The sequence below is a fragment of the Ascaphus truei genome, chromosome 8, assembly GCF_040206685.1.
Source record: "Ascaphus truei isolate aAscTru1 chromosome 8, aAscTru1.hap1, whole genome shotgun sequence".
NCBI classification, from domain to species: Eukaryota; Metazoa; Chordata; class Amphibia; order Anura; family Ascaphidae; genus Ascaphus; species Ascaphus truei.
Genome location: NC_134490.1, coordinates 70,754,297 through 70,780,028, shown reverse-complemented (window position 1 = coordinate 70,780,028; position 25,732 = coordinate 70,754,297). Strand labels below are relative to the sequence as shown.

The 25,732-nt window shown below is 41.3% G+C and overlaps 1 protein-coding gene across 3 annotated transcripts in view; it reads left to right on the top strand.

The window, feature by feature from the left end:
- Positions 1-23,372, top strand: part of STN1 (STN1 subunit of CST complex) — a 52,166-nt gene extending 28,794 nt beyond the window's left edge. For all 3 annotated transcript variants that reach the window (XM_075612544.1, XM_075612543.1, XM_075612545.1), the window contains exons 5-10: positions 1,491-1,661; positions 2,061-2,190; positions 3,965-4,124; positions 8,268-8,387; positions 11,270-11,342; positions 20,629-23,372. In XM_075612544.1, coding sequence (XP_075468659.1) covers positions 1,491-1,661; positions 2,061-2,190; positions 3,965-4,124; positions 8,268-8,387; positions 11,270-11,342; positions 20,629-20,786 — 812 coding nt within the window. In that variant the 3' untranslated portion in view covers positions 20,787-23,372. The remainder of the gene's footprint in view (positions 1-1,490; positions 1,662-2,060; positions 2,191-3,964; positions 4,125-8,267; positions 8,388-11,269; positions 11,343-20,628) is intronic.
- Positions 23,373-25,732: the final 2,360 nt, after the last annotated feature.

Sequence of the window (25,732 nt, the reverse complement as noted above, 5' to 3'; positions counted from 1 at the left end):
GTTCCAGTACATCTCTCCCAATTAGTTGTTGGGTGTCATCTCATCCTATGAGAGGCTATAACAGAGTGGTCTTCTAGGGAGGGCAAGGAAGGAGGACAAAGCCCCAGCTTCTCGAGGAGAATGTTCTTTATACCCAAGGTTGGTGAAAAACCGCACTGAGGTGCACATTCAATCGTGTACCGAAACAAAGAGCAGACATGCTAAGCGAAAACAGAGAGTCCATAAACAGGAGAGCAGGGCCGCATCTCTGCTACTGCAAAGTGGCCTTTCTGGGATCCCAGCAGCTTAAGGGAGCAATGCAGGCATTTTTTTTTAACCGTGTTGAAGCAGGGGGTCTCCGAAGCTGAACCTCACTACTTTCAGCTCCAGGACCCCCTACATCCCGAGATATTTTTTTTTTTTTTTAAAGCTCCCGCATCACAAGGGCCAATAGGAAGCCAAACCTGATGACGTCACGGCTTCCTATTGGCCCACAGGGCGCGGGAGCTTTGAAACTACGCCATTACATGAACCCTGCTAGCCGAGCGTAGCGGCAACCAGCAGCCCCTATGGAGGTCTTTATCTCTGAAAAAACCCTGCTTCATTCCTATGTCAAGAAAAAAACATTTGCAAACCAAATCGCCTGCTTGGATTACCTCTTTAACTCCTCCAGCTGAAATCAGAGGGAAAACACAGAGCATTATCTACTTCCTTTTGTGCCCACAGACCTGTTGGTAATTAGCTGACTAATTGCAGTCTCTGCATTGAAATCAGTACTTATACCTTGGGTATAACGCTCCCTTTCCCTTCAACTCTTACATTTGTTTTACCCTCTAACTGCCTGAGCCTCTGTTAGGCTTGTACACTCAATCACAGAGACATACAGGGCAATATTTATGAAGCAGTGTCTTACTGCCCATTCTCCTTCAATCTGCACGAGCCAATAATAACATATTCAGACTGGATCTAAAAACAAGGAAAACATTGAAAGAAACCCCAAACCCAACATGGAACCATAGTTGTATTATGATTCGCTATGGAAGCCATAACTGAAGTTATACATTTTTGTATGTGTTAACCCTGTCTTTGTTACCCCCTAATACATTTCCATCACTCAGACCACCTCAGAAACTCTGACCCCTCATCATTATGGTGAGAACTAATACATAGTAAACCATGCAATCATTTCCATTCAAGCACATGGTAGTAACTGCTTTGTTAACTGTTTGTTAGCCCACTTTTCACCATATTAAATAAGGGCCTCTGAGAAGGATCACGTTCCCAGAGCCGGTCACAAGGGATTTGTGACCTTGTTTTAGTTGAAAACTCCCCATTGTTTTGACATCACTGAAAAATGCGTGTTAGTACTAGGAGTGTCTAACTACTGGAGTTATTAACATGTAATAGCATTAGTTTTGATCCCGGTGTCACAGAGGTAGAAGAACCCTACTTTATTTCCTCCAAACCTTGTCATAAGAATGTCACCTTTCACTCTCTGCATCTGTTTGCAGGGGCAGCTTCTCACCAGGGTACATCTGGAGCAACAGGGCTCGATGAACTGATGGAAGAACTATATCAATCGGACAACAAAAAAGCCAAGATGGAAATAGGGGACGTGATCAGAGTCCGAGGTTACATCAAGATTTTTAGGAAACAGCGAGAAATTGTGGCATCGACATTTTGTAAGGAAACCTCCCTTTTACAATTGTCAGCATTGTATTACGTAAGATAACATATTACAGCTCAACTCCCTCAACGCTGTTCTTGGGGTCCAAAGAATCACATCGCGTTATAAGCGGATCGCGTTAGAAATAATGTACAATTGTATGCATTGTACAATAAAGTATTTAAGATACCAATAATCATGTTGTAATGTATTCATAAAAAGAAAAATTGGGAGCCACGCTTGCACCTCGTTATAAGCGGATTCGCGTTAGAACGGGGTTGAGCTGTATATTGTATGCACTTTTAGGTGCAATGGGCAATATGTAAACTCTGAGGCACTGGCCAGCTAAGCCATGCGTCTTCTCATTTCCTTCATGTGTTGACGGCCTTTATAAAATGATTTTGTCTCTCTCTAGGCAAAGAGGATGATCCTATGTTTGATATGCAAATTGCAAGGATGTTAGATCTTCCATATCTTTACAGACATGTTTACGACCGGCCTTTCCAGATCCTCCAACACATGGAAGATCCGTCCCAAGAGCTGACGTAAGTGACAAGTCCATGATTTGTATATATATATATTTTTTACTTTTTACGTGTGATATATGGGAACTTGGAAAATATACACACACGATAAGACATTGCTCTAGTCACTCACAGCTATATTGTGAGATCAATGTAACATATGTGTATTTCACTTCTTTTTTTTTCATGAGACTGTTTTGTTTACATTTTCTGTTTTTTGTTGTTGTTTGTTTTTAGTAATGCTACTATACCTTTTACTATCCTTTTGTAGTCCATGGATATCTCCTGTCTGTTTCCCCTATTTTCCGTAACGGAATAATGATTTTGCAACCCTTCTAATTAAGGCCCAAAGTTACTTAATGGTGCTAAGACTTGGCACATCTATGCTATGCCTTAGCCAGTGGCACAGCTAGACATGTGCGGGCACCCGGGCAAAAAAATTTCAGGGCCCCCTCATCTCTCTCTTTGCTCTCTTTTTCTCTCTCTCTCTGCTCTTTCTCTCTCTCTTTGCTCTCTCTTTGCGCTCTCTCTTTGCTCTCTCTCTCTCTTTGCTCTCGCTCTCTCTTTCTTTGCTCTCTCTTTCTCTTTGTTCTCTCTCTCTTTCTCTTTGCTCTCTTTCTCTGTCTTTGCTCTTTCTCTCTCTTTGCTCTTTCTCTCTCTCATGTCTTTGCTCTCTCTCATGTCTTTCTTTTCCCCCTTATGTATTTATCTCTTGTACGTCATTTTCTCTTTGTCTCTCTTCCTTCCTGTTTCCTATTCATGCCTGTTTTTACCCCTGTGATTTAACCCTTCCCCTCCCTCTAACCTTTCCCAGCCTGTCTCTCAGGCTGCAGCCCCACGCTGCACTACTTGAGACCCCACCCCCTGATCTAGGCTCTGCCCTCCTACAGAGGCTATGCAGAGGAAGGGATTTCCCTTCCTTCCTACTGCATCTCAGAGCCCCGCCCCCTCACCCAGGCCCCGCCCACCTGCAGAGGAAGGGATTTCCCTTCCTTCCTACTGCATCTCAGAGCCCCGCCCCCTCACCCAGGCCCCGCCCACCTGCAGAGGAAGGGATTTCCCTCTGTGCTTCCTTCCTGAATCTCAGGTCCCGCAATGTGCCGCCGATAGGGGGAGAGCGGGCCCTCTAAGAGTGCGGGCGCCCGGGCTTTAGCCACGCCCCTGGCCTTAGCGTTATTTTGTAACTTTACAGTAGGCCCAAATGCTTATTCGATATTATCTAATGAGCTCTGCAAATGACTCCATATTAAGGACTTTTTTCTGCATTACAAACGTCTCAGTGATGTGTTTCACGCACCAGAACCCCATATTCAACATTCCATTGGCCATATTGACGCTTGGCACAATTGCAATGACGTCACATTTGTACTCTTGAGACCTCCTGCTTATATAATGATATCTTGACAGGTGGGTGAGTTTTACATACTGAAGCCAAAATATGTTCTCTATACATTTCAAATGTGCTTCACAACATTATATACTATGTGTGTGTGTATATGTATATATGTGTGTGTATCTCTTACCTGTGAGCAAGTAGCAGCAGATGCACAGAAAAATGCCATTTAATCGCACTTTAAATGTGTATTCCTTTAGTGACAAAATAAATGTTTTTTTGTACATCCTGTACAATTAAAACTGTTTGAGACGAAGAAGCCTGAAGCTCTCTCCTGTTGCTTTCCATCACATGACCTTAAAGTATCTGAGAAGGATAATTAAGCCATTCTAATCAAGTTTTAATGAAAGTATTCCAAGCTAAGAACCGCATTGTATAACATGTAATATTCTTTTATTGCAGGGAACAGCGCATTTTAACACTGACTAGTGTCATCTCCATGCTAAGTGAAAAAGTGAAAGACTTTCTAACTGAAAACAGAATTCAGAATTTTTACCAACGTGAATTAGAAAGTGTGGCCTCTCTGCTTGTAATTGCTAGTCACCCTGTTAGCACTGTGGAGGTGTGTATCCTTTCAATGTTACGATTCGATATTTATGTATTGGGACTGTTGCTCTAAGATATCTTTGTTTGTGACATCACAAATACTGTAAGGTATCCCTTTTTGCAGATGATACAATTCTCTGCAGCAGTTGATACTTCAAGGGGGTAACCAAAATGAATAATGATGTAGGTCGATTGGAGGAATGGTCAAGTGTGTGTGTCAACTACAATTTCACAAAATTCCAAGGCCATAATACAGAGTTAATGGGAATATAATGTCAACTACTATAGAAGAAACGGACATGGGAGTCATTACCTCCGCTGACCTAAAAGTAGGCAAGCAATTTAACAATAGATACGAATGTCCCAGAATTGCTCCAAGATGTAACTGATGCTACCAAAATTGCGCACACATAAGCTCTACAGTAAATCCCCAAAATATCAATGGATAGATGATTCCATAAATGCACTCCCGTTCAGCGTCCCACTGATAGAGATGTGAGGTAGTGTGAAACCCGCAGCACCGTGTGCTCGTGACTATCCCACGGGACGGGGCTTTGATGTGGTAGGGAGGATATAGAGCTGCGGTGCAGCCGTGTCTCCTATAAGGAAACCATAAGCTGCTTTTAAATCACCGCAATCATCCGCCACTGCCCTCACATACCCGGTGTCACACGGTAAAGATTCCCACTAAGGGGGGGGGGGGTTTACTCACGATCATGACACGCCGGTTCCAGTCTCCAAAGCTGATACAGGGCTCCCCTGATCCGGAAGTGCAGCGACGCGTGCTCCAGCCAAGGTAAAGTAAACAGCAATAGGGTAGTCAGGCGGTTCACTGCTGCCGTCTGGGTATGAAATTGGAAATCCACACGCTATGAGTTTAAAAGGTTGTTTTTAATAAGTGCATATACACTGAAAAGTGTTCTGCTACAGAGAAAACTCTGATGCATTTCGTCCGCAGGTAGGGACTTTGCGGACGAAACACGTCAGAGTTTTCTCTGTAGCAGAACACTTTTCAGTGTATATGCACTTATTAAAAACAACCTTTTAAACTCATAGCGTGTGGATTTCCAATTTCATACCCAGACGGCAGCAGTGGACCGCCTGACTACCCTATTCCAAGCAATTTAACAAAGCAATGGGAAAGTCGGCAGAATGCTAGGCTGTATGCTGGAAGAAGTGATCCAACGCGAAACGCACCTCGGGCATCGGCTTATGACATGAGGCAGATGTCAGAGGACCTGTTATTTTTAAGGTGCACTTGACACCTCACGTTCCTTCTCCCCCTGCCATGATCACGCAATTAAGTCATTTATACCACTGTCTGACTGGAGGAAGTAGTGTGTTTCTCGATAGTGTCTCAGACACCATGAGCTCCACTTCCCCCTTCTAGAGATTCGGACATTACTGATTTTAACAGATTTGCTTTTTATGGGAATAGCAGGGGAAACCCAACAGAAATAACGATTAAGGCATAAATTACCATAATGCTCTCCTTAAAAATGGCAATTTACAGATTTTTCAGCCAGGCTGCCATATAAATGTATTAAGGATCTATGTGAGGCAGATACGACTGTTTACCTCACTAATAACCACTTCACCTGTTCCAGTTGTCAATAGGTACTATCTGTGGGATAGATCAAAAGAGTTACCTACCTACCTTCCTTTTTTCCACTCAAAGAATAAATAATACTACATGTGAGCACAAAAATATTTTAAATAATTGCAGGAGATAACCGTTAGGTATCCTCACCAGACTAAGGCTTAGCTTATACTTCCGGCGTGCACATGCAACGCCAAAACAAATTAATGAAAGGCAATGAAAGCGCGCAACCAAGTTCGGCCAACCGCACGATTCTCGGCAAGAGAAATACATTTGTCTTTAATCTCAGCCTTAGGAGGTAACTGTTGCTTAAGTATGTAGCAAGTTTCTGGCTACATTTAATGGTTTCTGTTACATAATATCATTAGCAACAACAGTCATAGAAGGCAGTGAGTCCAGATACCACACAGGCATAAAGAATGATGTACAGCAGGGCCCCGCTTCGCGGCGCTTCGCAGCGATCCGCTGATACGGCGGCACTGAGAAGGGGGCCACCATGTTGGTTTGTAAATCGCGCATGCGCAGAACGGGCGGGTGCGCCCGGTGCGCATGCGCAGACCGCAGGTTGCGCGCGCATACCATAGGTTGCACAGGCGCAGAACGGCAAAAATGCCGGTTTGCGCATGAGCAGAAGTGAATATCGCCGAATCCGCTTTTCGGCGATTTTCACTATACAGCGGGCCTCTGGAACGGAACCCGCCGTATACCTAGGGCCGTGCTGTATATACATTTTGATGTAACACCACTGTTGATTCAAAACAATCTTTCTTTGCATTAGCAACCATATAAAGCAGTTAACACTGTATACAACTGATTATTGAAAGCTATGGCTCTGTAGTACTGGGTGCAAGAAAATATAAGACCATAATTTCATTATGTACACAAAACTCCTAAAATTATTATCCCTCCCTATGGCCATAAGGGGTTAACTATGTGGGCCAACATAGAGTAATTCCCCTTCCACATTACATGGTCCTGGGTGATTAGGCAGAATCATAGCCTCGCCTACTTCTGTCTAGTGATAGTAACGTCATAGCAGGATATATATATATAGGATTTCTAGAAAGTCAGGTCCCAGAAGGAGTCACAGGTGAGGGATCTCACTGTGAATAATGTATATAGGTTTATAATATAGATATGTCTAGTAAATGGTAACGATCCCTTTTATTATAATAACTTTATTTCATATAGCGCTTTTCTCCCAATGGGATTAAAGAGCTTCACAATTACAGTATAGTGCGCGGTACGCAGCACATTGGAATTTTTACAGACACAATATGTTATAGCTAGGGACATTGCCCAATTTAGATCGTTTTCCCAGGAATGGCTCCACACTACTCTTCTGATTCACACAGAGGCAGCTTATGCCCAGATGGGGCTCCACAAATTGCAGCCCTGAGGCATAGTTGAACCAGCCGCATCGGAGGGTTCATAGCTGACTCTCACCTAGAAGACCACGAGATGGCATTCAGTACCCGAGACAAGGATACTGACAGCAGACGGAGAAAGCGTAGTACCAGGCACGGCAGGGGCCCAATGGAGATGGTGCGCTACCAATGCTACGCAGCAGAGGAATAACTTGGGTAACAGGGATTAGTCGAGCCTCCGCACCTTCCAAGCTGCCCCCTATCTCTGGTGGCTACTTTATTCACAAACATGACAAATCCTTTACACTAATAATTGGGTAATTTTGCTTTCCCATTTTTTTTTCAAATCTGTTGGCATATTCCATTATATTCACAAAATGAGATTGGGTGAAATTTGTGACCGTTTGGCGCCTAGCCCTGTCCCAATTAAATTGTGTGAGCCCCAACACATTTGAGATATCCGACTCATGGTATATTTTTTGTTAGACATATTCATTTTATTATAAAGGGGCCAGTCCCACATAGCAAGCATGATAAAAAAAAATGTTTGTAATAAATTCTCAATGTAAGTGGTTTTAGTTCATTTATTCTTCCTGTTTTGTCCCCTTGTTTTTGTTCTTGTCCCTCCTCCCCCACCCTTCTTGTTGTTCCCCCTTTCTTGTTCTTATCCTCTCCCTTCTTGTTGCTCTTGTACTCCCTGATATGAGGGCTGGTAGTGTTATAGTATAATCCAGATGACGAGTGACTCCATCAGATAAGAGGCTAATAGTAAACAATAGTGGAAGTACTGCTTGCTGCATGCACTATACAGGCACACCCCGGTTTAAGGACACTCACTTTAAGTACACTCGTGAGTAAGGACATATCGCCCACTAGGCAAACGGCAGCTCACGCATGCGCCTGTCAGCACGTCCTGATCAGCAATACCAGCTCCCTACCTGTACTGAAGCTAAGCACAAACGGGGAGACTATAGAGCCTGTTACAAATGCGTTATTTACATCAGTTATGCACGTATATGAGGATTGAAGTACAGTACATGCATCAATAAGTGGGGGGGAAAAGGTAGTTCTTCACTTTAAGTACATTTTCGCTTTACATACATGCTCTGGACCCCTTGCGTACGTTAATGCGGGGTATGCCTGTAATAATGTAGCAATGGGTGTTACATATGCAGTGTGTTAATTTTTACAGAGTGAATCAAAAGTTACTTCCAGTTCCAAACAAATTCACAATATATTCAAAGAAGCCATAGGTCTGCTGAAAGAAAGGGGCATCGTTTTCCAGAAAGCTCAAAACCGAGAAGTTTATCAAGTAAGCAAATTCAACATTAACCAAATAATATCCAAGTATCCTGAAACGTAGAATAATAGGGTTTTTTTTTATAAATAAAATCTGCTTGGCATCAAACCGTGTATAATCCAACATTGTCAGTTCAATTCTTATTACCTAATCCTTTTTTCAAAAACGTCGGGAGTGCAGCCACGTGGAACAAAGAAAGCAAAAGAATACAGTGTAATAGTTTTAAAATTCGGCTATGGTGAGACGGTTTGTAACTCTGATGCACTCAAATTCCACAGGTAAATTAAGACTTCTCAGAGGGAAGTATAGAATCTTAAAATATGTTGTTGGTGAACAGCTTCCTATGGTCTCCCCGATATCCTCCCTGAGGTGTATTTAGTCATTAAAACAAACCACAGAGTACAGAATATAGTCTAGTACAGGGGTGAGCAAACTTTTTACACCAACACCCCCTTTTCATCCATGATATTAGTCGGGCCCCCCCTGCCTGATGTAATCCAAATCATATTTTTTATTAATCTGTATAACATTTTAAAAAAAAAAAGTAAAACATGACAACGGTTTGTTTTGTAAATCAGTATAGTAGTATAAGATAATACTCACTGCAATTTTTTTCTCCCTCCCCCATCCTCTCCCTGATCCTCTCTCTGCCCCTCCTCTTCATCTCGTCTCCCCCCTCCTTCTCATCTCCTCTCCCCCTCCTCATCCTCCTTCTCATCTCCTCTCCCCCCTCCTCATCTCCTCTCTCTCCCCCTCATCTCATCCTCCTCATCAGCTCTCTCCCCCTCATCCTACTCCAGCTCTCTCCTCCAGCTGCTCTCTCATCCCCTCCTCCTGCTGCCCTCTTCTCCCCTCCTCCATGCCTTCCTGTGGGACAGGGTGGAGATAGGGGCAGGCGGGGGAAAGGATGGTACGCGACGGCGGGCCGCCAGAGTTAAGCAGAGGAGTTAGGAGTTGCACACGAGCAGGACGGCCAGGGAGGAGCTCGCTGTAGCAGCATTGGCACTGGAGGTAAGAAAGACTTCCGGGTCGGACCGCTGGGGCCTGCTCCTCCCTGGCTGTCCTGCTCTGCCTCCTTGCAGCTCCTAACTCCTCTGCCGGCTGCTCCTCTGCTTCACTCTGGTGGCCCGCTGCCGGCGTTATCCTCGCTCGCCAGCTGCCTCTATAACCACCGTGCTTCACTCTGCACCAACCCTAAAAAATCTTGCGCCCCCCAGTTTGCACACCCCTGGTCTAGTATTTCCAGAAGGACTCAAAACTATAATAATATAGCAGAATATGCACTCCCAATATAATTAGTTATAACAACTTAGGTTGTTGGAGAGTTGAGCAAAGCCGCATCCGTGTAAATTCCTGCAGGTCTATCCATGCAAAAGTTATATTGGATGAAGTATAGAAGCGTCAAATATGCTTGCAGTGGATATATACAGCAGTATATATATTCCTGTATATCTTCATCTATGGGGGTTTTGGATTATGCATGAAATTGCATGAGTTTATCTAAATTTACCAAAATTAGACAAAATACATATTTAAATGAGCAAAGAAAATTACTGAAAAAAATCGACAATTGAAAAATATATTAAAAAAAAAATCTAAAAAATACCACATGTATCACTGTGTAAGGACAAGTTGAAGAACCAATAAGACAGCTTTGTTTTTTTTTTGGTTGAGCAACATCACATTATGTAATGTAGCATTCGGGTAATCTGTATGTGTATGAAAGTATTTGATGAAATAAAAAAATTCAAGTGGAATTCCATTATTTTATATATATATTGTTTTATGTATTTATATATTACACCAGTGCATGTAGAAATTCCACCATTCACTAAAGTACAACATAAACAAGAATAAACCTATTGTCCAATAGCCAGTCATACTGGTACATCCATTACTGATATGTAAATTTCCTATTTTCACGAGTTATAATATTTAATCTTTACATGGGCAAAGAATGTCTCCGACTGAATTGTTTCTTTTTTGGAACATCATTAAAAAATCGGAGCACATTTTGAGAACTAAATTGTTAAAAAAAAAAAAAAAAAACAGCATTTTGGCCACTTTTCTATATTTTGTAGGCAATTTATAGTATTTGTTTGACCTGCTGTGTGGATAAATCTGCTTTGTATGTAGCAAGTGTGTTTTGCACTTTACTACTAGGATAAATTGGCATGATCTATTGCCAAAACGACATTCTTAAATCAGAGCTCGGGGTAGGGCTGTAAAACTGCAAGATCTTGCTAAAGAACGGAATAGAAAGACCCAGGAAAATAATTGCATAAGTATTCAGCAATAAAATTATAATTGGACATGAAATGCAATGAAAGAGCAAACTATGACTGGTCAGGCTGGCGCAACGTTCTTGACCTGGAGACCCACCCGTGTGTTTTGGGAACCAAACTCCTATCAATCATGAGTAGTTTACCAGAGCACCTCCAGCTAGTCCGATATCTAATCACAACCAACCAATCATACACTACTGTTAAGAAGCATCATAGTGATTGGTGGAGCAACATTAAACAAATTGCGCCAAGGGTAGAAAAAAATCCCTATTGCATAAATGGGATATATAGTGGCTATAGGATAAACGATTTATTTTCACTTGTATCTTATTTTCATTCACCATTCATAAAAAGGTACGTTTATGGGATGCAAACTCCAAACCCTTGATTTTAATTAAACCACAAAGTGGATCACAAATACATAGGCGTGAAACAAGAATATCAGTGATTGAATTGTGCATGATAAATAATGACTAATACAGCCATTTGCAAATTAATGATAAATACAGGGTTACGGCATAAGACTAAATATATTATGAGTTGTGTCTGTATAATAATGGTTCGATGTAAGACTGTTCTGTGGTTTAAACATTTCTATTTTCTATGTAGGTAACTGATCAGGATAAAGAATTATATAAATGTACACTATATATCGTTCAAGAGGATTGCAAAAGGCAGAAACGTAAGTGAACTTTTACATTTATTTACATTTTATTCCGTGACATGATTCTGAAATTACATTTATGTATTGTTTTTCTCCTTCGTGGAGCAGCACGGAAGAGAACATAAACCAGTTAAATATTTGGGATATATACATATACCACTTGATATCCAAAAGAAAGAAAATAAATCCTTTTTAGTGGTGCACTCTTAAAACATGACCTCTTAATGTCTTCCCCTGGGCAGGATATTTCCTCAGTCAACCGCTCATAGTGACAAGTACATTAAACATAACCTTTTAAAATTGACGACATAATTAAAAATTGTAGTAGAGCATTTCTGCTTGGTTTTTACAAGTGGCAATACAAATGTATATAATAAAAATGATTTGTCTGATCCTTCTCACCTTCCTGTTTGCTCTAAATCTTTAAACACACAGATACTCAGCAAGCTCTAAGAAACCCCCAAAATTACCACAGAATATACTGTATATATATATGTATATAAATGTCAAAAGGAGTACTACTGTGGGTGGCTAAATGTATACATCAAAAAACAAAGAAGCTCAAAGCTACATCCATTATGACAAAAATGCACAGTGCAATACCTATATATCTCTTGAAAAAGGGTAATTTAGTTAAGCCCTTTGGCCAAAGCATTTTAAGCCTGCAAGCCACATCAAGGCATGATGAAATTTGCAGGTCCTAACACTAACTGATTAAAATTCTTATTTACCTCTATAATTAGAGGAAGAATTATCATTCTTCCTCTAATTATAGAGGTAAATAAGAATTTTAATCAGTTAGCCAAAGAGTTTAACTAAATGACCCTTTTTCAAGAGAATATATATGTACTGTACTGTGTATTTTTGTCATATTGGATGTAGCTTTAGGCTTCTCTGTTTTTTGTGGTATGCTATAAATCTTTCACTGATTTAAAATCTGCAAATCAGATACTGAATTATACAACTAATAGAGGTTAGATGGTAAAAGAGGGTACTTGTATGTAAATACAGTATACCAATCCAAGATCTTGACCACCTCATTATGGTATACCAAGCTATCCCATCCCTATTTGCTTGTGATTCACTGTTCTTCAAACAGAAGAAGTTATGGATTTGGGTAGTAGTGAGGCAAGAAGAGCAGAGATTAGAAATCTCAATAGTTCTCTACATACGGACCTTACAAAAACGTTCCCTAAAGCTTGCCCTATTTAGCAGGATAACTAAGGAGATTATTGCCGGAGCACCCAGCATCCTTCACACCCCGTGTGCGGTGTCTTCCCTCCACATAAAATCACGTGACGATATTGTCATTTATTTATAAAGCGCCAACATATTTTCCCGCTGCGCAGTACAATAGGGTTGGCCGGCGAAAAACAATAAAATAACATGGGGGCGTCAGCATGATGACATGGACGTGATGACACATGGCGTGATGACGTCGACACCACAACATCAACTTGGTAATGTCAATGACTTGGTTGTGGCGATTTTTTCGAAATTGCTTTGCAGAGGCAGGGTAACCATTGGAGGGTACTTAAGGGACTATTAGGGTAAGTGTCTCCTCAAGCCATGATGACGGTCCTTGCAGGGACTGAGACACTTAGGATTCACGTTTGTTCAATAAATCCTTTTTTTTTTTTTCCCCAACTACTAAAGTGCCCGCCACTTGGTGTTTCGGATTGTAACAAAGCGGCTGTAACATCAGCAAACGGATCACACTCTTTGGCCTTTTGGGGCGATGCAGATGTCACATTGACTATAGATGTCAAGTATCCATTGAAGCATCCCGCGAACGTTTCTCTAACCAATCGACTTTTTCAATGGGGTACCCTTTTTTATAGTTTTTAAGTTGTTATACAAACCAAAGCAGCATCAGGGAGTGCTCGGCAAGATCTGTGAGCCGCTAATTCGTAAAGAGATGCAACGTACAAGGTTAAAAAATAAATTCTGTATCTATACTCAAGTGTATCACATGTTAAATAGCTGTGAATGTAATGGTTTGAATTAAATATGATGTATTCTGGAAGATAAGGGGGAGAGAGACACATCCTTCATGTGAGAAGCCTGTGTTTTGAACGCTGATGTTTCTGAATGAGGAAGTGACCCTCATGTATTTTCTCTATTAGGGGTGAGGGGGGGATAACTATACACCTTTTAGGTAACGTTTGGTTGTGGTGGTTTTCCTAAATACCATCGTGGTCAGAGTACCCTATGAGGTCTTTGTAATTTGGAGATTTGGTCAAATGTTTCTTTGTCACCACTCCAAAGTATCAGAATATAATCAATATATCCTAACCTTAGTTTTATGAGTTGCAGATATCAATGCATGATATCCCTTAACACACTTTGTTCATCACACCAACGAGATAGAAATTGGCATATGTAGGTGTACAGGTGATACCCATGGCTGTCCCTTGAAATTGTTGATGACATTAGTTGAGTTAATATACTGTAAACTTTTAATAGATCACAGGCTAAAGTATTGTGCTTGTGTTGCAATCTAGTGGAGAATGTGTTTATAGCTCGCATGCGTGTGTATAATGATTCTACATCCAAACTTGCTTAATACATCGTTAGTGTCCCATACAAGGTAGAAGGTAGATATTGCACATATATGCTCGTCTTCTCCTACCTGAAACTATGGGATGCCCTGGTGGTTTCTTGGCATTTTTGTGTACCTTCGTTAGGCTATAAAAAGTGGCGATTTTGGAAGCTCTCCTTCCTGTTAATTAATTCTGATGCTTTTTGCTCATCCTTACTGATATTACTTTGACTCTGGGGGGTGCTTAGTTGTTCAAGATCTTTTGTCACCAACCTCACAAATAATTTTATATTTGCTCTTATCTCCATGTTTGGTCTAAAGCGACCTGTACCTTTTAAGTTGGTGAAGGGACACTATCCTGGTATTTTATCATCCTTATCATCATTCAAAAGTGATGTTCGCCATTATTTTAGATACTCAAGGTCCTTAAACTGATGTCACTCCTACCAAGATTAGGGTCTTTCACCTACTCAAAATGGTAAGGTGGACTTAGGGAGAGAAAATGGTGTTCGGGGGGGATCTCAGTGAGGTTCATAACTTGGATGTCTTTCTATATTAACGTGTTCCCTTTTTTGTTTTTGTAATGATATCCTTAGACCCCCCCTCCCTGTTCCCATCTGGTCTTTTGTCCCATGTTGTTTGTGTTTCGTGAGTGGTCTCTCTCCATAAAAAGAGGTAGAAGAGAGGAATAACTTTGGTATTCTCCAGAATCTCTACCTATATCTGAAGCTGCCTGTAGTGTCACTATTCGAGTTTTTCCAGTTGGTCGATCACTCTCTCGAATTGTGAGCCTTCTTTTTGTGTGAAAGATACTGCTGTTTATATATCCTGCCTACTTTGAAATCTTTAGGGTCCCTAAGGCACTTTTTCTGTTTCCTGTCCTTCAGTTCATCCACAACTATCTATTATTTTTACATTTTTGTTCATTATCATTAAAGTCACGTAAGTTTGTAAAATGTTTCTATATCATCCTGATGTTTATTCAATTCTTTATTCATCAATTCTAGTTTATTTATTTATTTTCAAAATCGAGTAAAAGTTGCATAAAGTCAAACAAATCTGGAGAGGATAGAGTCCCAAGTTTTCATAAACTCCTCGTCCTGTACATGATATGAGGGGGATAGATTAATAAGCAGTAGTTATTAGACCTGTCTTAATGTCATTTTGCTGACTTAATCTCCCACCGGAGTCTGGATCGTTTTTTCGTTTCATTTTTCCAGACCACGGACGTCATGTGTTTCTTGCCCCCTCCCACTTCTGCGTGACTCTAATCCTAGTGAAAACACATTTTCAGGCTCATTTTTGACAGATACTACAGTTTGATTTCTGAGCCAAAAAGCAGAGCGGCTACCTGCACCTCCTATGGGGAGGTCTGTATCTCGGGGAGCAGCGGGTCCCCGGAGCTCAAATGAATGGGGCTCAACTCTGAAGATCCCCTGATTCAATCCTATGTTAAAATAATGTCCCGCTTGGATAGCATCTTTAATGAATAACCCCCATTGCATGTTCCTTATATTTGCCATCATTCCATTTTCGTGTTGCTTTCAGCCCTATGATGGAAAATGTATAAAATTCCAAAAATGATAAAGAAACGTAAAATGATAGAGAAAGTGCTGCTTAACTCAAGGGTGCGCCAACTTCTTGCCTTCTGCACCGCTGCCGGCTCGCGCCCCCTTACCTGATCTGAAGCGTCAAATGACGCCGTGGGGTCATGTGACATCACGGCACATGACACCGCAGCATCATTTGACAACGCGGCGCCGAAGCCGACTGAATCACGATAACTGAAGTTGCAGAGGCCTCGCGTGATCCCTCGGCATTTAAATGCCTTGGGGAAGAGCACGGGCCTCTGCAACTGACACCCCCCCCAAACAAATCTCGGGGCGCCCCCCATCCCCCCCCCCCAGTTTGCGCAATCCTGGCTTAACTGATCAGAGTTGGATTTTCCTGCATCTCCAGCACATCACGTAACCCGCTGCTTACTGATGTGGTAGGCTTTGCCACTAGGTGTCACCATTTGATAAAGCAACAGTGTACAATGTGAAATTCACATGTAGTGATTAGTTCTCATTTAAAATGAATGTATCAACTTATTTAACATCTGAAAATATGTTTTCTAATATTTTTAGAAGCTAATAGGATTACTGTCGCATTCCTCTTAGCCAAAAATAGCATGTTTTTTTGTATGGGATTCCTTGAATTGGGGAGGGTTAGGGCCCCAATCTGTGAATCCACTGTGAAGGTTTAGTGGCCCCTTGTAAACCGTTTTCGTCAATCTGAGTGTTCCGTTTCTGAAAGGTCCAGTCCAGGGGAGGCCAACTCCAGTCCTCAAGGGCCACAACAGGTCAGGTTTTCGGGATATTATATGAGGGAATCCGTGCTCGCGCGGTCCCATGTATTTGAAATGAGCTGCAGATCTCTTGCTGCCGTCCGTTGGAGAACTCCACACGCTCCTATAACGTGAGCCCTCCAAAGGGAGCTCACAGTGCAGTACAAACGGAAAGAAGCGGGAAAAGGCGCACTGAGATGCAGAGTATAAATGTATATATAATAAAACCGTCTCACGATGGGGTAATCAGAACATCAATAAAATCAACAGTGTAACAGTAAATTAACTTACAACTAGCTAACGAAGCGGAAGTTTAGAAGCAGGAGCAGAGGAACCTCTACGCGTTTCGCTCTGCGTGCTTCGACACCGGACAATCCGCACACAGTGCAAAACGCGTAGAGTTCAAGAGGGGCTGAGACGTGACATATCATTGGTGGAGAGGCAGACCGGTAGGAGAGAGGATCCTACGGCAGACGGAGCTCCACAGGTCCGGACCTGGTTCATCTGCTCCTGCTGCTATACTTCCGGATCTCCGGTCACCTACTCGCATCGTTGGCTAGTTGTAAGTTAATTTATTGTGACATTGTTGATTTTTTGGATGTTCTGTTTAGTCCCATCGTGAGACTGTTTTTATTATATATAAATATATATTCTGCATCTCTGTGTGCTTTTTTCCGTTTCTTTTCATTTGTACAGATTTTCAGGATATCCCTGCTTCAGCACAGATGGCTCAATCAGTTTATTTATTTTATTTATAAAATGTTTTACCAGGAAGTAATACATTGAGAGCTACCTCTCGTTTTCAAGTATGTCCTGGGCACAGAGTTATGATGACAAATACATAGTTACATTATGTGAGCAGGCTTATACATTATATACAAGACATTGCATGCACAGTTAGAGTTAGAGTAATATATGTTATAGGCGTATGTAACTGTCACAGACCAGATTCAAATGTGAGACAGCTTTAGATTTGAAAGAACTTAGACTGGTAGTGGCTGTGAGAGTCTCTGGTAGATTGTTCCAGTTGTGAGGTGCACGGTAAGAGAAGGAGGAGCGGCCGGATACTTTGTTGAATCTTGGAACCATCAACAGTCTTTCGGAGTCAGATCTCAAGTGATAAGTCCAACCCCTTGGATATCACCTACGGGGTCCGTTAATACTCTGTCCTGGGGCCCCTACTCTTCTCAGTGTTCATTAATGATCTTCCTACAGCTTGTAAGGGAGCTTCAATACACATGTATGCGGGTGACACAATCTTATATGCACACAGCCCTAACCTCTCTGACCTTGGACACGTACTTCAAGCTGACTTTTTGAGACTTAAAAATTGGTTTCCCCAAAACAAATACTGACAAGATTGTAACAATGGTATTTGGGACCAGGGCTACATTTCTTAAGCTTCCAATGAAGGAGCTCCAGATCAGAACCAACTGTAATACTATCCTAGCCCCTGTTAGTAGTTTAAAATATTTTGGCATACGGTTTGACTCCCATTTAACATTTTGGGATGCACATCGATACCCTTGATATCCAAAACCTGTGCCAAACTAGGTGTACTATATAGGAACAAATATTCCCTAAGTCTGCTGGTCAAAAAATGCATTGCACAGCAGATGCTGATGCCAATTATAGTCTATGGGGACATAGTATATGGCTACGACACCAAGTCGCAGGTCCACATTGACTGCTTAGTGTAGTTTAATTTGAGGAGCGCTTGTGTAATCTCCTCTTCAGATACTGGGACAAATTTTAAATTGTGGGCAGTGTTGGGAGATGGTGGGGCTATAGGGGTACTCCCAGAATGAGGTTCATGTTTGTAGTTCGGGTTGCGTTTAGCTAATAAGTTAGTAGCACACCCCACAAAGTATAAATTGAATGCATTTGCAATGTCAGTGAGATTTGTCAGACTAATATCTTCCTCAATGATATTACATGGTTGTTGATGGCTAGAAGGCTGGAATATATTGTTGATGACCTTCCAGAAGTTAGCTGGGTTTGATTTATTCAATCAGTGGCTCAGTCTTTGACTGCGCCACCTTTCCTGATGGAGGCATATCTTGAAAACCTGACCAGTTAATGGCCGTTGGGAAATGGAGTTGGCCACCCCTGGTCCAGAGTATGAGATCCTGTAATACGGTATCTGCAGGTTTTGTTGAATAGAGCATTTGAAATCATAATAAATGTTTGTATTGTATGATATGGGTTTAGTATAAAACATCTTTGTCTCCTTGGACAACCATAGACATGTATGTAGTTAAGTGGATTACCTCTCATCCTTACCTATTATTGCTGCTTCTGCTTTTTTTCTTTTCTTTATGGGCCACAATTCTGTCTATTTGTTCCAACCATATAACATTTAAGCCCTGTTTTGTATCTAAGGCCCTATCACGTGTTTCTCACTTACTGCCCCGTACCTCTGGAAAGCACTTCCCCTCAATATCTGCGATGCTTTGTCAAGGCAAGTCTCAAAACGTCTCTCTTTAACAAAGCCTTTCAGAAGCTCTAAAATACTCGTCCCTCACATTACCATTTACCATAAAACCCTCCACCTGTCTCTGTAAGTTCTCCCTACTTACCACTTTGCTGTGAAGCGCTATGTACATGGATGGCGCTTCATAAATAAAGGCATGCATACATATATACTGTACATACATACATATATATGTAGCAGGGTAGTCCTCCGCACCTCTAGAGGGAGCTGATGCAGCTCCTCGGACTCTATGGCGGAGGTGCGATGGCCATGTTTGCACTCCCCAAAGGACTAAAGAGAGAGAGGAAATCCCCTGTCGGTGGTTCCCCTCTCTCCGCACCCCCGCTTACCTCAGGTCCGACGTCGGCGGCATGATGTCACGTTGCCATAACAACGTGACGTCACATGACCTCGCTGCGCCATTTGATGCCGCGTTGCCATGGCATACTGGATACTGGACAGCTTCTATCCTGTTTAGGTGGGAAAGTGCAGCCACAGAATGGATATCCTCCATCCCACAGTTTTGCAGGTGCTGGAACTGAGGGATGAGGGATCCAGACCAGAGTTTGTCTGCTGCCTGATTTCTGTCACCTGTCCTGCTAATTAGAAAACAGGTATTTAAAGCTGGTTTCCTTGTTCCTCGAGCCTGGAGGCAGGAAGGCTGCCAGCAAGCAGAAAGGGGAGAACCCTTCCCCCCCTAAAAGGCTAAATCATTTGTGTACTACCTTTGACTGTGAAGTTTGCTATTTTGATTTGTTGGAAGCGGGCAAGCCGCCCAACCCTAGTCAGGGTGATCCTGTGTCTGGTTATTGTTCAGTTGAGCAGGGTTTATTTTGTACATTGTTTTCAAAGTGTTGCAGTCCCAGTGCCTGGGACTGAATAAACCAGGCAGAAGCTGCTTAAAGGAACATTGCCTCATGTCTCCTCGTCTCACTCATCCTAAAAGACCATGTTCTATTGGATCCAGACAGACGGCGGAGCCCCCTGAGTAAGCCGTTTGTAACAATACAGACATACTGTACATACATACATACAAGTGGTCTAGCCGCTTGCATTGCTATTTGCTTCTAATCAGGACCGATAGTTCAGAGAGCGCTGCGTCCGTATATGGGGCGGACAGATTTTGCCCACCCGGGCCTAACGGGAAATCCGTCACTGAGAACATGCGATGAGGTAATCAGTGCAATATTTCTGGGGCATTTTCTGATCCCTTCTGTGGGATTGTGTGTTTGTTCCTCATCCCCCCCAGTTGCACTTACCTGTAGCAAATCATTGTACTTTACTCATATAGGTTGATCGGGAGGTCATCCTGTTGGTATTCGTGTTTTTTTTATGCATGTCCTCCTTTCACTTTCATTCTTGTGTTTTCCTTTCAGTTTGTCTTTCTAAGAAGTTTGATCCTGTCGCCGTGGATCTGTTATTCAATAGTGAACATAGTTTAAGAAATGTATAACGCATTTTATGAAATAATTTTGTCTGATGGCTGTGGTTGGATCTCACGTAAATTGTCAATATCCATTATTCTTCTTTTGTTGCTTTTTTTTTGTGAGTAATTTTAATGTCATAATTCGCCAAACAGATTAAAAATTAAAAAATGATAAGTATCAGATCCCCATGAATTTATTATAATTTTTTTTAAGTATTCATTTTATACAAGCAGTGAATTTTACTTTAAGGGTAATTTAATCATTCTAAGGAAGCCCACATTGATAAGTTGCTTTATTTTTGCCCTGTTACACGTGACTGGACCTAATTTGTTAATAAGTTCTCCACTTTAAAGGAGAAAAAAAAAACATTTCTCACGGTATTGTTGATTTTACAATAAAATGGAAGCATTCAATGTAATACTAACATTAATATTTCAGAGAATTAATAAAACATTGTGCTTCACAATCCCAGTTTTATTTGCTTTCACTTGCTCATCTGAACGATTGTGTTTTTATTTTTTTTATCGTACTAGATGCAGAAAAAGGCTGCCATTTCCTCCACATCTTGAACTGTGTCCGGCAAAGATATGGGTCCAATATAACCGAAAACGTAATGCAGCGCGTTATTGACGCACTCGAAGGGAACAGTGATATTGTTGGGACCATGGAAAAATACTACACCGCTTTCTGACCTGGATGAAATCGTACAACAGATATCTGCGAGCTTTACAGCCATCTAACTAAGGCCTTGATTATACCGTCGGCGCCCGAGCACACGCGCTCCCTCAGGGCGATGCACTGCAGTTAGGAGACATCAGGAAGGCATGGCGGAGGCATGGCCATAACGTCACGCGAGCAGCTCGCACTGATTGGCTGAACCACTCACGGCCGAAACGCGGCCATCGCTCCTGAAAAGCAATTTTACAGATCGGCTCTAAATTCGCACGCTCATTGGAAAACTGATATTTGTTCATGACGGCGCACGGCAGCGTGCGCTCCGCCACTTTGGGTATAATCACGTCCTTGGGCAGTGTTGATACATTGATACATTGTAAATGTTAAAATATATAGATATACTGATCAAGTCTTTTCTTCTTTTTTTGTCTTCCCACCAATGACTTGCATTTGAATTGTAAATCAGTATACAAAACTGAAAATAAAGTAATGCTTTTATCTTTTTTTTTTTAATCAATATTTTTGTATTAAATATTTTATATATATCTATAAAATACTTGCAGCATTTAAAAAAAATAATAATTGTAAAGACATTTTTAATGTATTCTGATGTAACAAGCATTTTTGTTTCTATAGCAACCATTTACAAAGTCACATCCCTTTCCTCTTCTGAACCAGGCTCTGGCACACCCCTTTTGCCCTCTCTTTAGCAGTGCACCAATTGTATCTAGTGCCTATCTGGTCACATGAACTTCCACACAGAGCTTTGTATCTTGGGTCCTCTTCTGCAGCACTAACAGTGATTTAAAGAACTCCCGAGCCGAATCTTCAGCGATCGATTACAGGAGAACAGATCGATCGGCAACTTAGCTAATCACTTGTCAGTGTGCAGATTGTATTGATGCACCTATTGAAAGGGAAAAAAAAGTTGTGTGTGCTGAGCACGCGCCATGTAAGTGAACCTACTTTGTGTTTTGTCACAGAATTTGTATTTGTGATGGTGATGTTTTTAAATTCAATGAAAGAGATTTCAGAGTATCATCTATTTGATTTATTTCTGTGTTGAAATTTGCATACTATCACGTGGAATACATGATATAATTGACTTATGATAACTAAAGTAAGGTACATATATTTTGGATCGTAAAGTATCTAAATGCCGTTACTCTCAAAAGTCTTTCATTCAATGTAAATTATAAAAATCAAAACACAATTTCGGTGACAAAACACAAAGAAGTTTGACTTAGAACGAGCGTGCTCGGCACCAAGGTTTTTTTTTTTTGGGTACATTTCTAAAAAAATTGCGATTTGCACTCTATATTTATACTCACTGGGAATTCCACTAAAAACAGTGGTATGTGTGTGTGGCCGCTTCTGCGCAAGCCCAACACTCGGCAGCCGCTTCTGCGCATGTGCGACCATCAGTAGCCCATGACGTAACTTCCGTTACGCATTTTCGTAAATGCAAAGAACAAAGATTTTTCCCATCAAAACCCTGCAGGTGCCACCGAAGAAGTTCCACTTTAAAAAAAAACAAAAAAACGCTGCTTTAAAGAATAGTACACAAGATCCAGCACTTGTTTAAATTTTTGTTAAGAAATGGGTGTATCCACATCTGAAAGTAATATTTATCCGTTTTTTTAAATTAACTTTTCATTGCTCATGTGGGAATAATTTGTTCAAGCATTGTTTTGTTTAGAAATGTTGTTCATTTTTAGTTGTTTTGTGATTTAATTTCAATTTAGCAATATTCTTCTGGGTCTCATTCTCATAACGGAGAAAAAATACATAAATTATATTTATTTTAATCAAAGAAGCATCCACTTGTATTTTAATGAAAGCGGCTGCTCTTGATTTGTTATGCATTCTGCTACATCTGTAGTTGGCATTTATCAATGTCTCGTGGCATTTAACAGAATAATGCTTCCGCAGATATTTGCATTGCATGCAGCATCTGACAAATTAACACAACTTTGTTCATTTTATAAATTAACTACAGATTTGAGTAATGTGTTCGGTGTCCTAATGAGACTAGAATCCAGATCTAGTTTTCATTCATAGAGATACAGGACTGTTACTGACCAGAGTTTAGAGCAAGGATTTAACCAAAATGTCATGAGAACATAATGTCAGGTTAACAATACTGTAACTAATTGTTCTAAAGTGATTCTCACCTTTGTTATCACAGTGTAGCCGTCCTGATGTACCTTCATTCATTTCTATTGCAGGCTTTTGTTGATACTGAAAAATAGCAGCTGTCTGCTGTTGAGTTTTGGCTTGCCCACTATATGGTGCTTTTGGAACACCTATGGAACACTAGTGGCAGAATAAGACCACTTCTCTTCTTCCCGATGGATCTAATGTCAATTTGGCAAACTGAGGGAGCTCTCTTTTCCTTTGGGAGAGGGCTACATTTTTCTGCCTCTAGCTTTCTAAAGATCTCTGTGAATAAATCCTGATTGTATGATTTATATTTGGAAACACTGAAAACAGTGGTCATTAGTTTAAAAAGAGCAGTTTGATTTCATAGCGTATGTATTGTTTAGACTAGTAAACATTTTTTAAATAAAATCTCTGATATGGAGCTACTCAGGGTCCAGTTTTTCTGTGTAATTCTGTTTCAGTCATTGTAGCAATATAATAGTCTTAGAAAAATCAAGTTGTGCTAAAATCACAGATTCCATAAATTGTTTATACGAGAGTCCAAGCCATACAAAATAATCCAACATAAAAATTATTCAAACTGCATCTCATCTGGATAGGATGCAAGACCCAATGGTGAGAGGAAAATGTAAAGGGCCTGTCGAGGACAGGGAAGTGGGGTTAAGAAAAAGGGTTACTCCTGATTGTAGAGCGATAATAAAATTATAGTGATGCTAAAGAAGATACATTTTTTTAGACCATTGGAAAACGAGATTCAGGGTGCCCATATATTTTGTAGTCTACTAACTAATAAAAATGCTTTTAGCTTCTACATCCTCATTACCTCCCAAATCTGAGTCTCAGAGGGAGGGAGCGAGTTCTTCCAATTCCTAGCTATGGAATCCACTAGAATCTGTGGCATTCATCTGTTCTCGCTATTCGTAAGACCTGCTATGCGACGACCGAAGAAGCGTTACCCAAGGGTCTCTGAAAACCACTTCTCTTAAGAGTTGGCTCAGTATGTCAAAGACCTTTCTCAAGAGATGTCAGCTTGGGCCACAATCGCCAAATTTGAAATATGTTCCACCTCTGACCGCACTCCAAAAGAGAGGAGGGTGAATGAAATTTCTTCTGGAGTATTCTACTGTAGGTGTAAAGAACAATTTGTTCAACAATTTATATGTGTTCTCTTTGGATATCATGCATTTGGAAGGCTTCACTGCAGCTTCCCAAATGTTCAACCAATCCTCTAGGTCACGTGTCTCTCCCAGTTCTCTCTCCCAAGCGAACATATAGATGTCTGTAGTGTTGTCACCTTAAGAAATGAATTACTTGTACATTTCTGAAGTGATTCCTTATGGATCCTCTTCCGATTCTAAGTGTGTTCTAGCCTTAATAGGGAAGAGATTAGACACACAGGGGCCTATGCTATAAGCGTTCATTAAAAAAAATCGCTGGGCCATTTAAATCGTCTGTTTTTTGAGCGTTGCTATCACGGTATCAGAAAGCCTCGATTACCTGTGATAGCAAAATTCCCAAAATGGGCGAGTAGCCGGTGGCGTGATGATCGCCTTACCCAGCGATTTCTTTCAGCGACAGAGAGAGCTGCTCAGAGAGAGGCGTCTCCCTGCACAAATCTCGCCCGAAATTAATGTTTTATTTTCATTAAAAATGTAATACTAGTGTAGATGAGCAGGGGGTCTCCAGAGCAGAACCGCGTTGATTTCAGGTTCGGGGACCCCCTGCTTCCCGAGATACAGGCACCGGTATTGGGTGCCGGTATCTCCTATGCATTTTATTCCCACTGTCACGTGACGCAAGACATTTAAATGCATAGGAGATACCAGCACCCCATAACGGGGCCTGTATCTTGGGAAGCAGGGGGTCCCCGGACCTCAAACCAACGTGGTTCTGCTCCAGAGACCCCCTGATCATACACTAGTATTAAAAATTTTTGGCCCTTGGTGGGTAGCGGAAGGGGTTAACCCCTTCACTGCCTTAGTAGTTATCCACTAAGGTAATGAAGTTGCATTTTTATTGCATGGGATTCTTGCCAGGGGTCTCCGGTGCTGATATTAATGGATATCAGCTCAGGAGACCCCCGGTATCAATTTGATGCAAGAAAATGCATTTTTTTTTCTAAGTCCTGTCTCGCCGCCTCTCAGCATCTGGCCACCAGCCTCACGCCAACTTTTCCTGGCGTGAGGATTTGGGGAGAAACTTGCCATTCTAGAGCCGCGATTAGCGTCGATAGGCATTGATAACCTAATCGCTGCTACTAGAATTGTACGAGTTTTTTGAAGGCTCAATTTTGGCGATTTGTTCTTTTATCGCCCACTTATTGATGCTTAGAGAATCGCAGTAGGCATTTTGGCTGATAAGTGCTCGATAAATGGCTTATGAACGCTTATAGCATAGGACCCATAATGTCAAAACTGCATGTGCCTAAAGATTTCTGAATTTGGGAGTTTGAAGGGTTCCTGTAGGAAGGCAAAAGAGTGCACAAGTCCCCGTAGTGTGAGGTCAGAAATGGAAAAAATATTGGCTTTCATAAATGAAAGTCACCATGGGATAAACCAGTTTAACAAAGGAGGTTCCTTTTTCCTTTTGTACACCCATCAATGTTCCAATAAAGCCTTTGTTTCGTGTTTTCGTGTACTTGGCTACCCCTTTTTACTACTCGACTGTGGATTATAAGTGAGTGCCCCGTTTTTTCTTTATTTTTTTCATTATTTCTTCATCGTTATTTTACTGGTAGCCCTGAAGAAAGGGGTAATAATAAACCTAAATATATGACCCAATGGGAAACAGACCTCAATG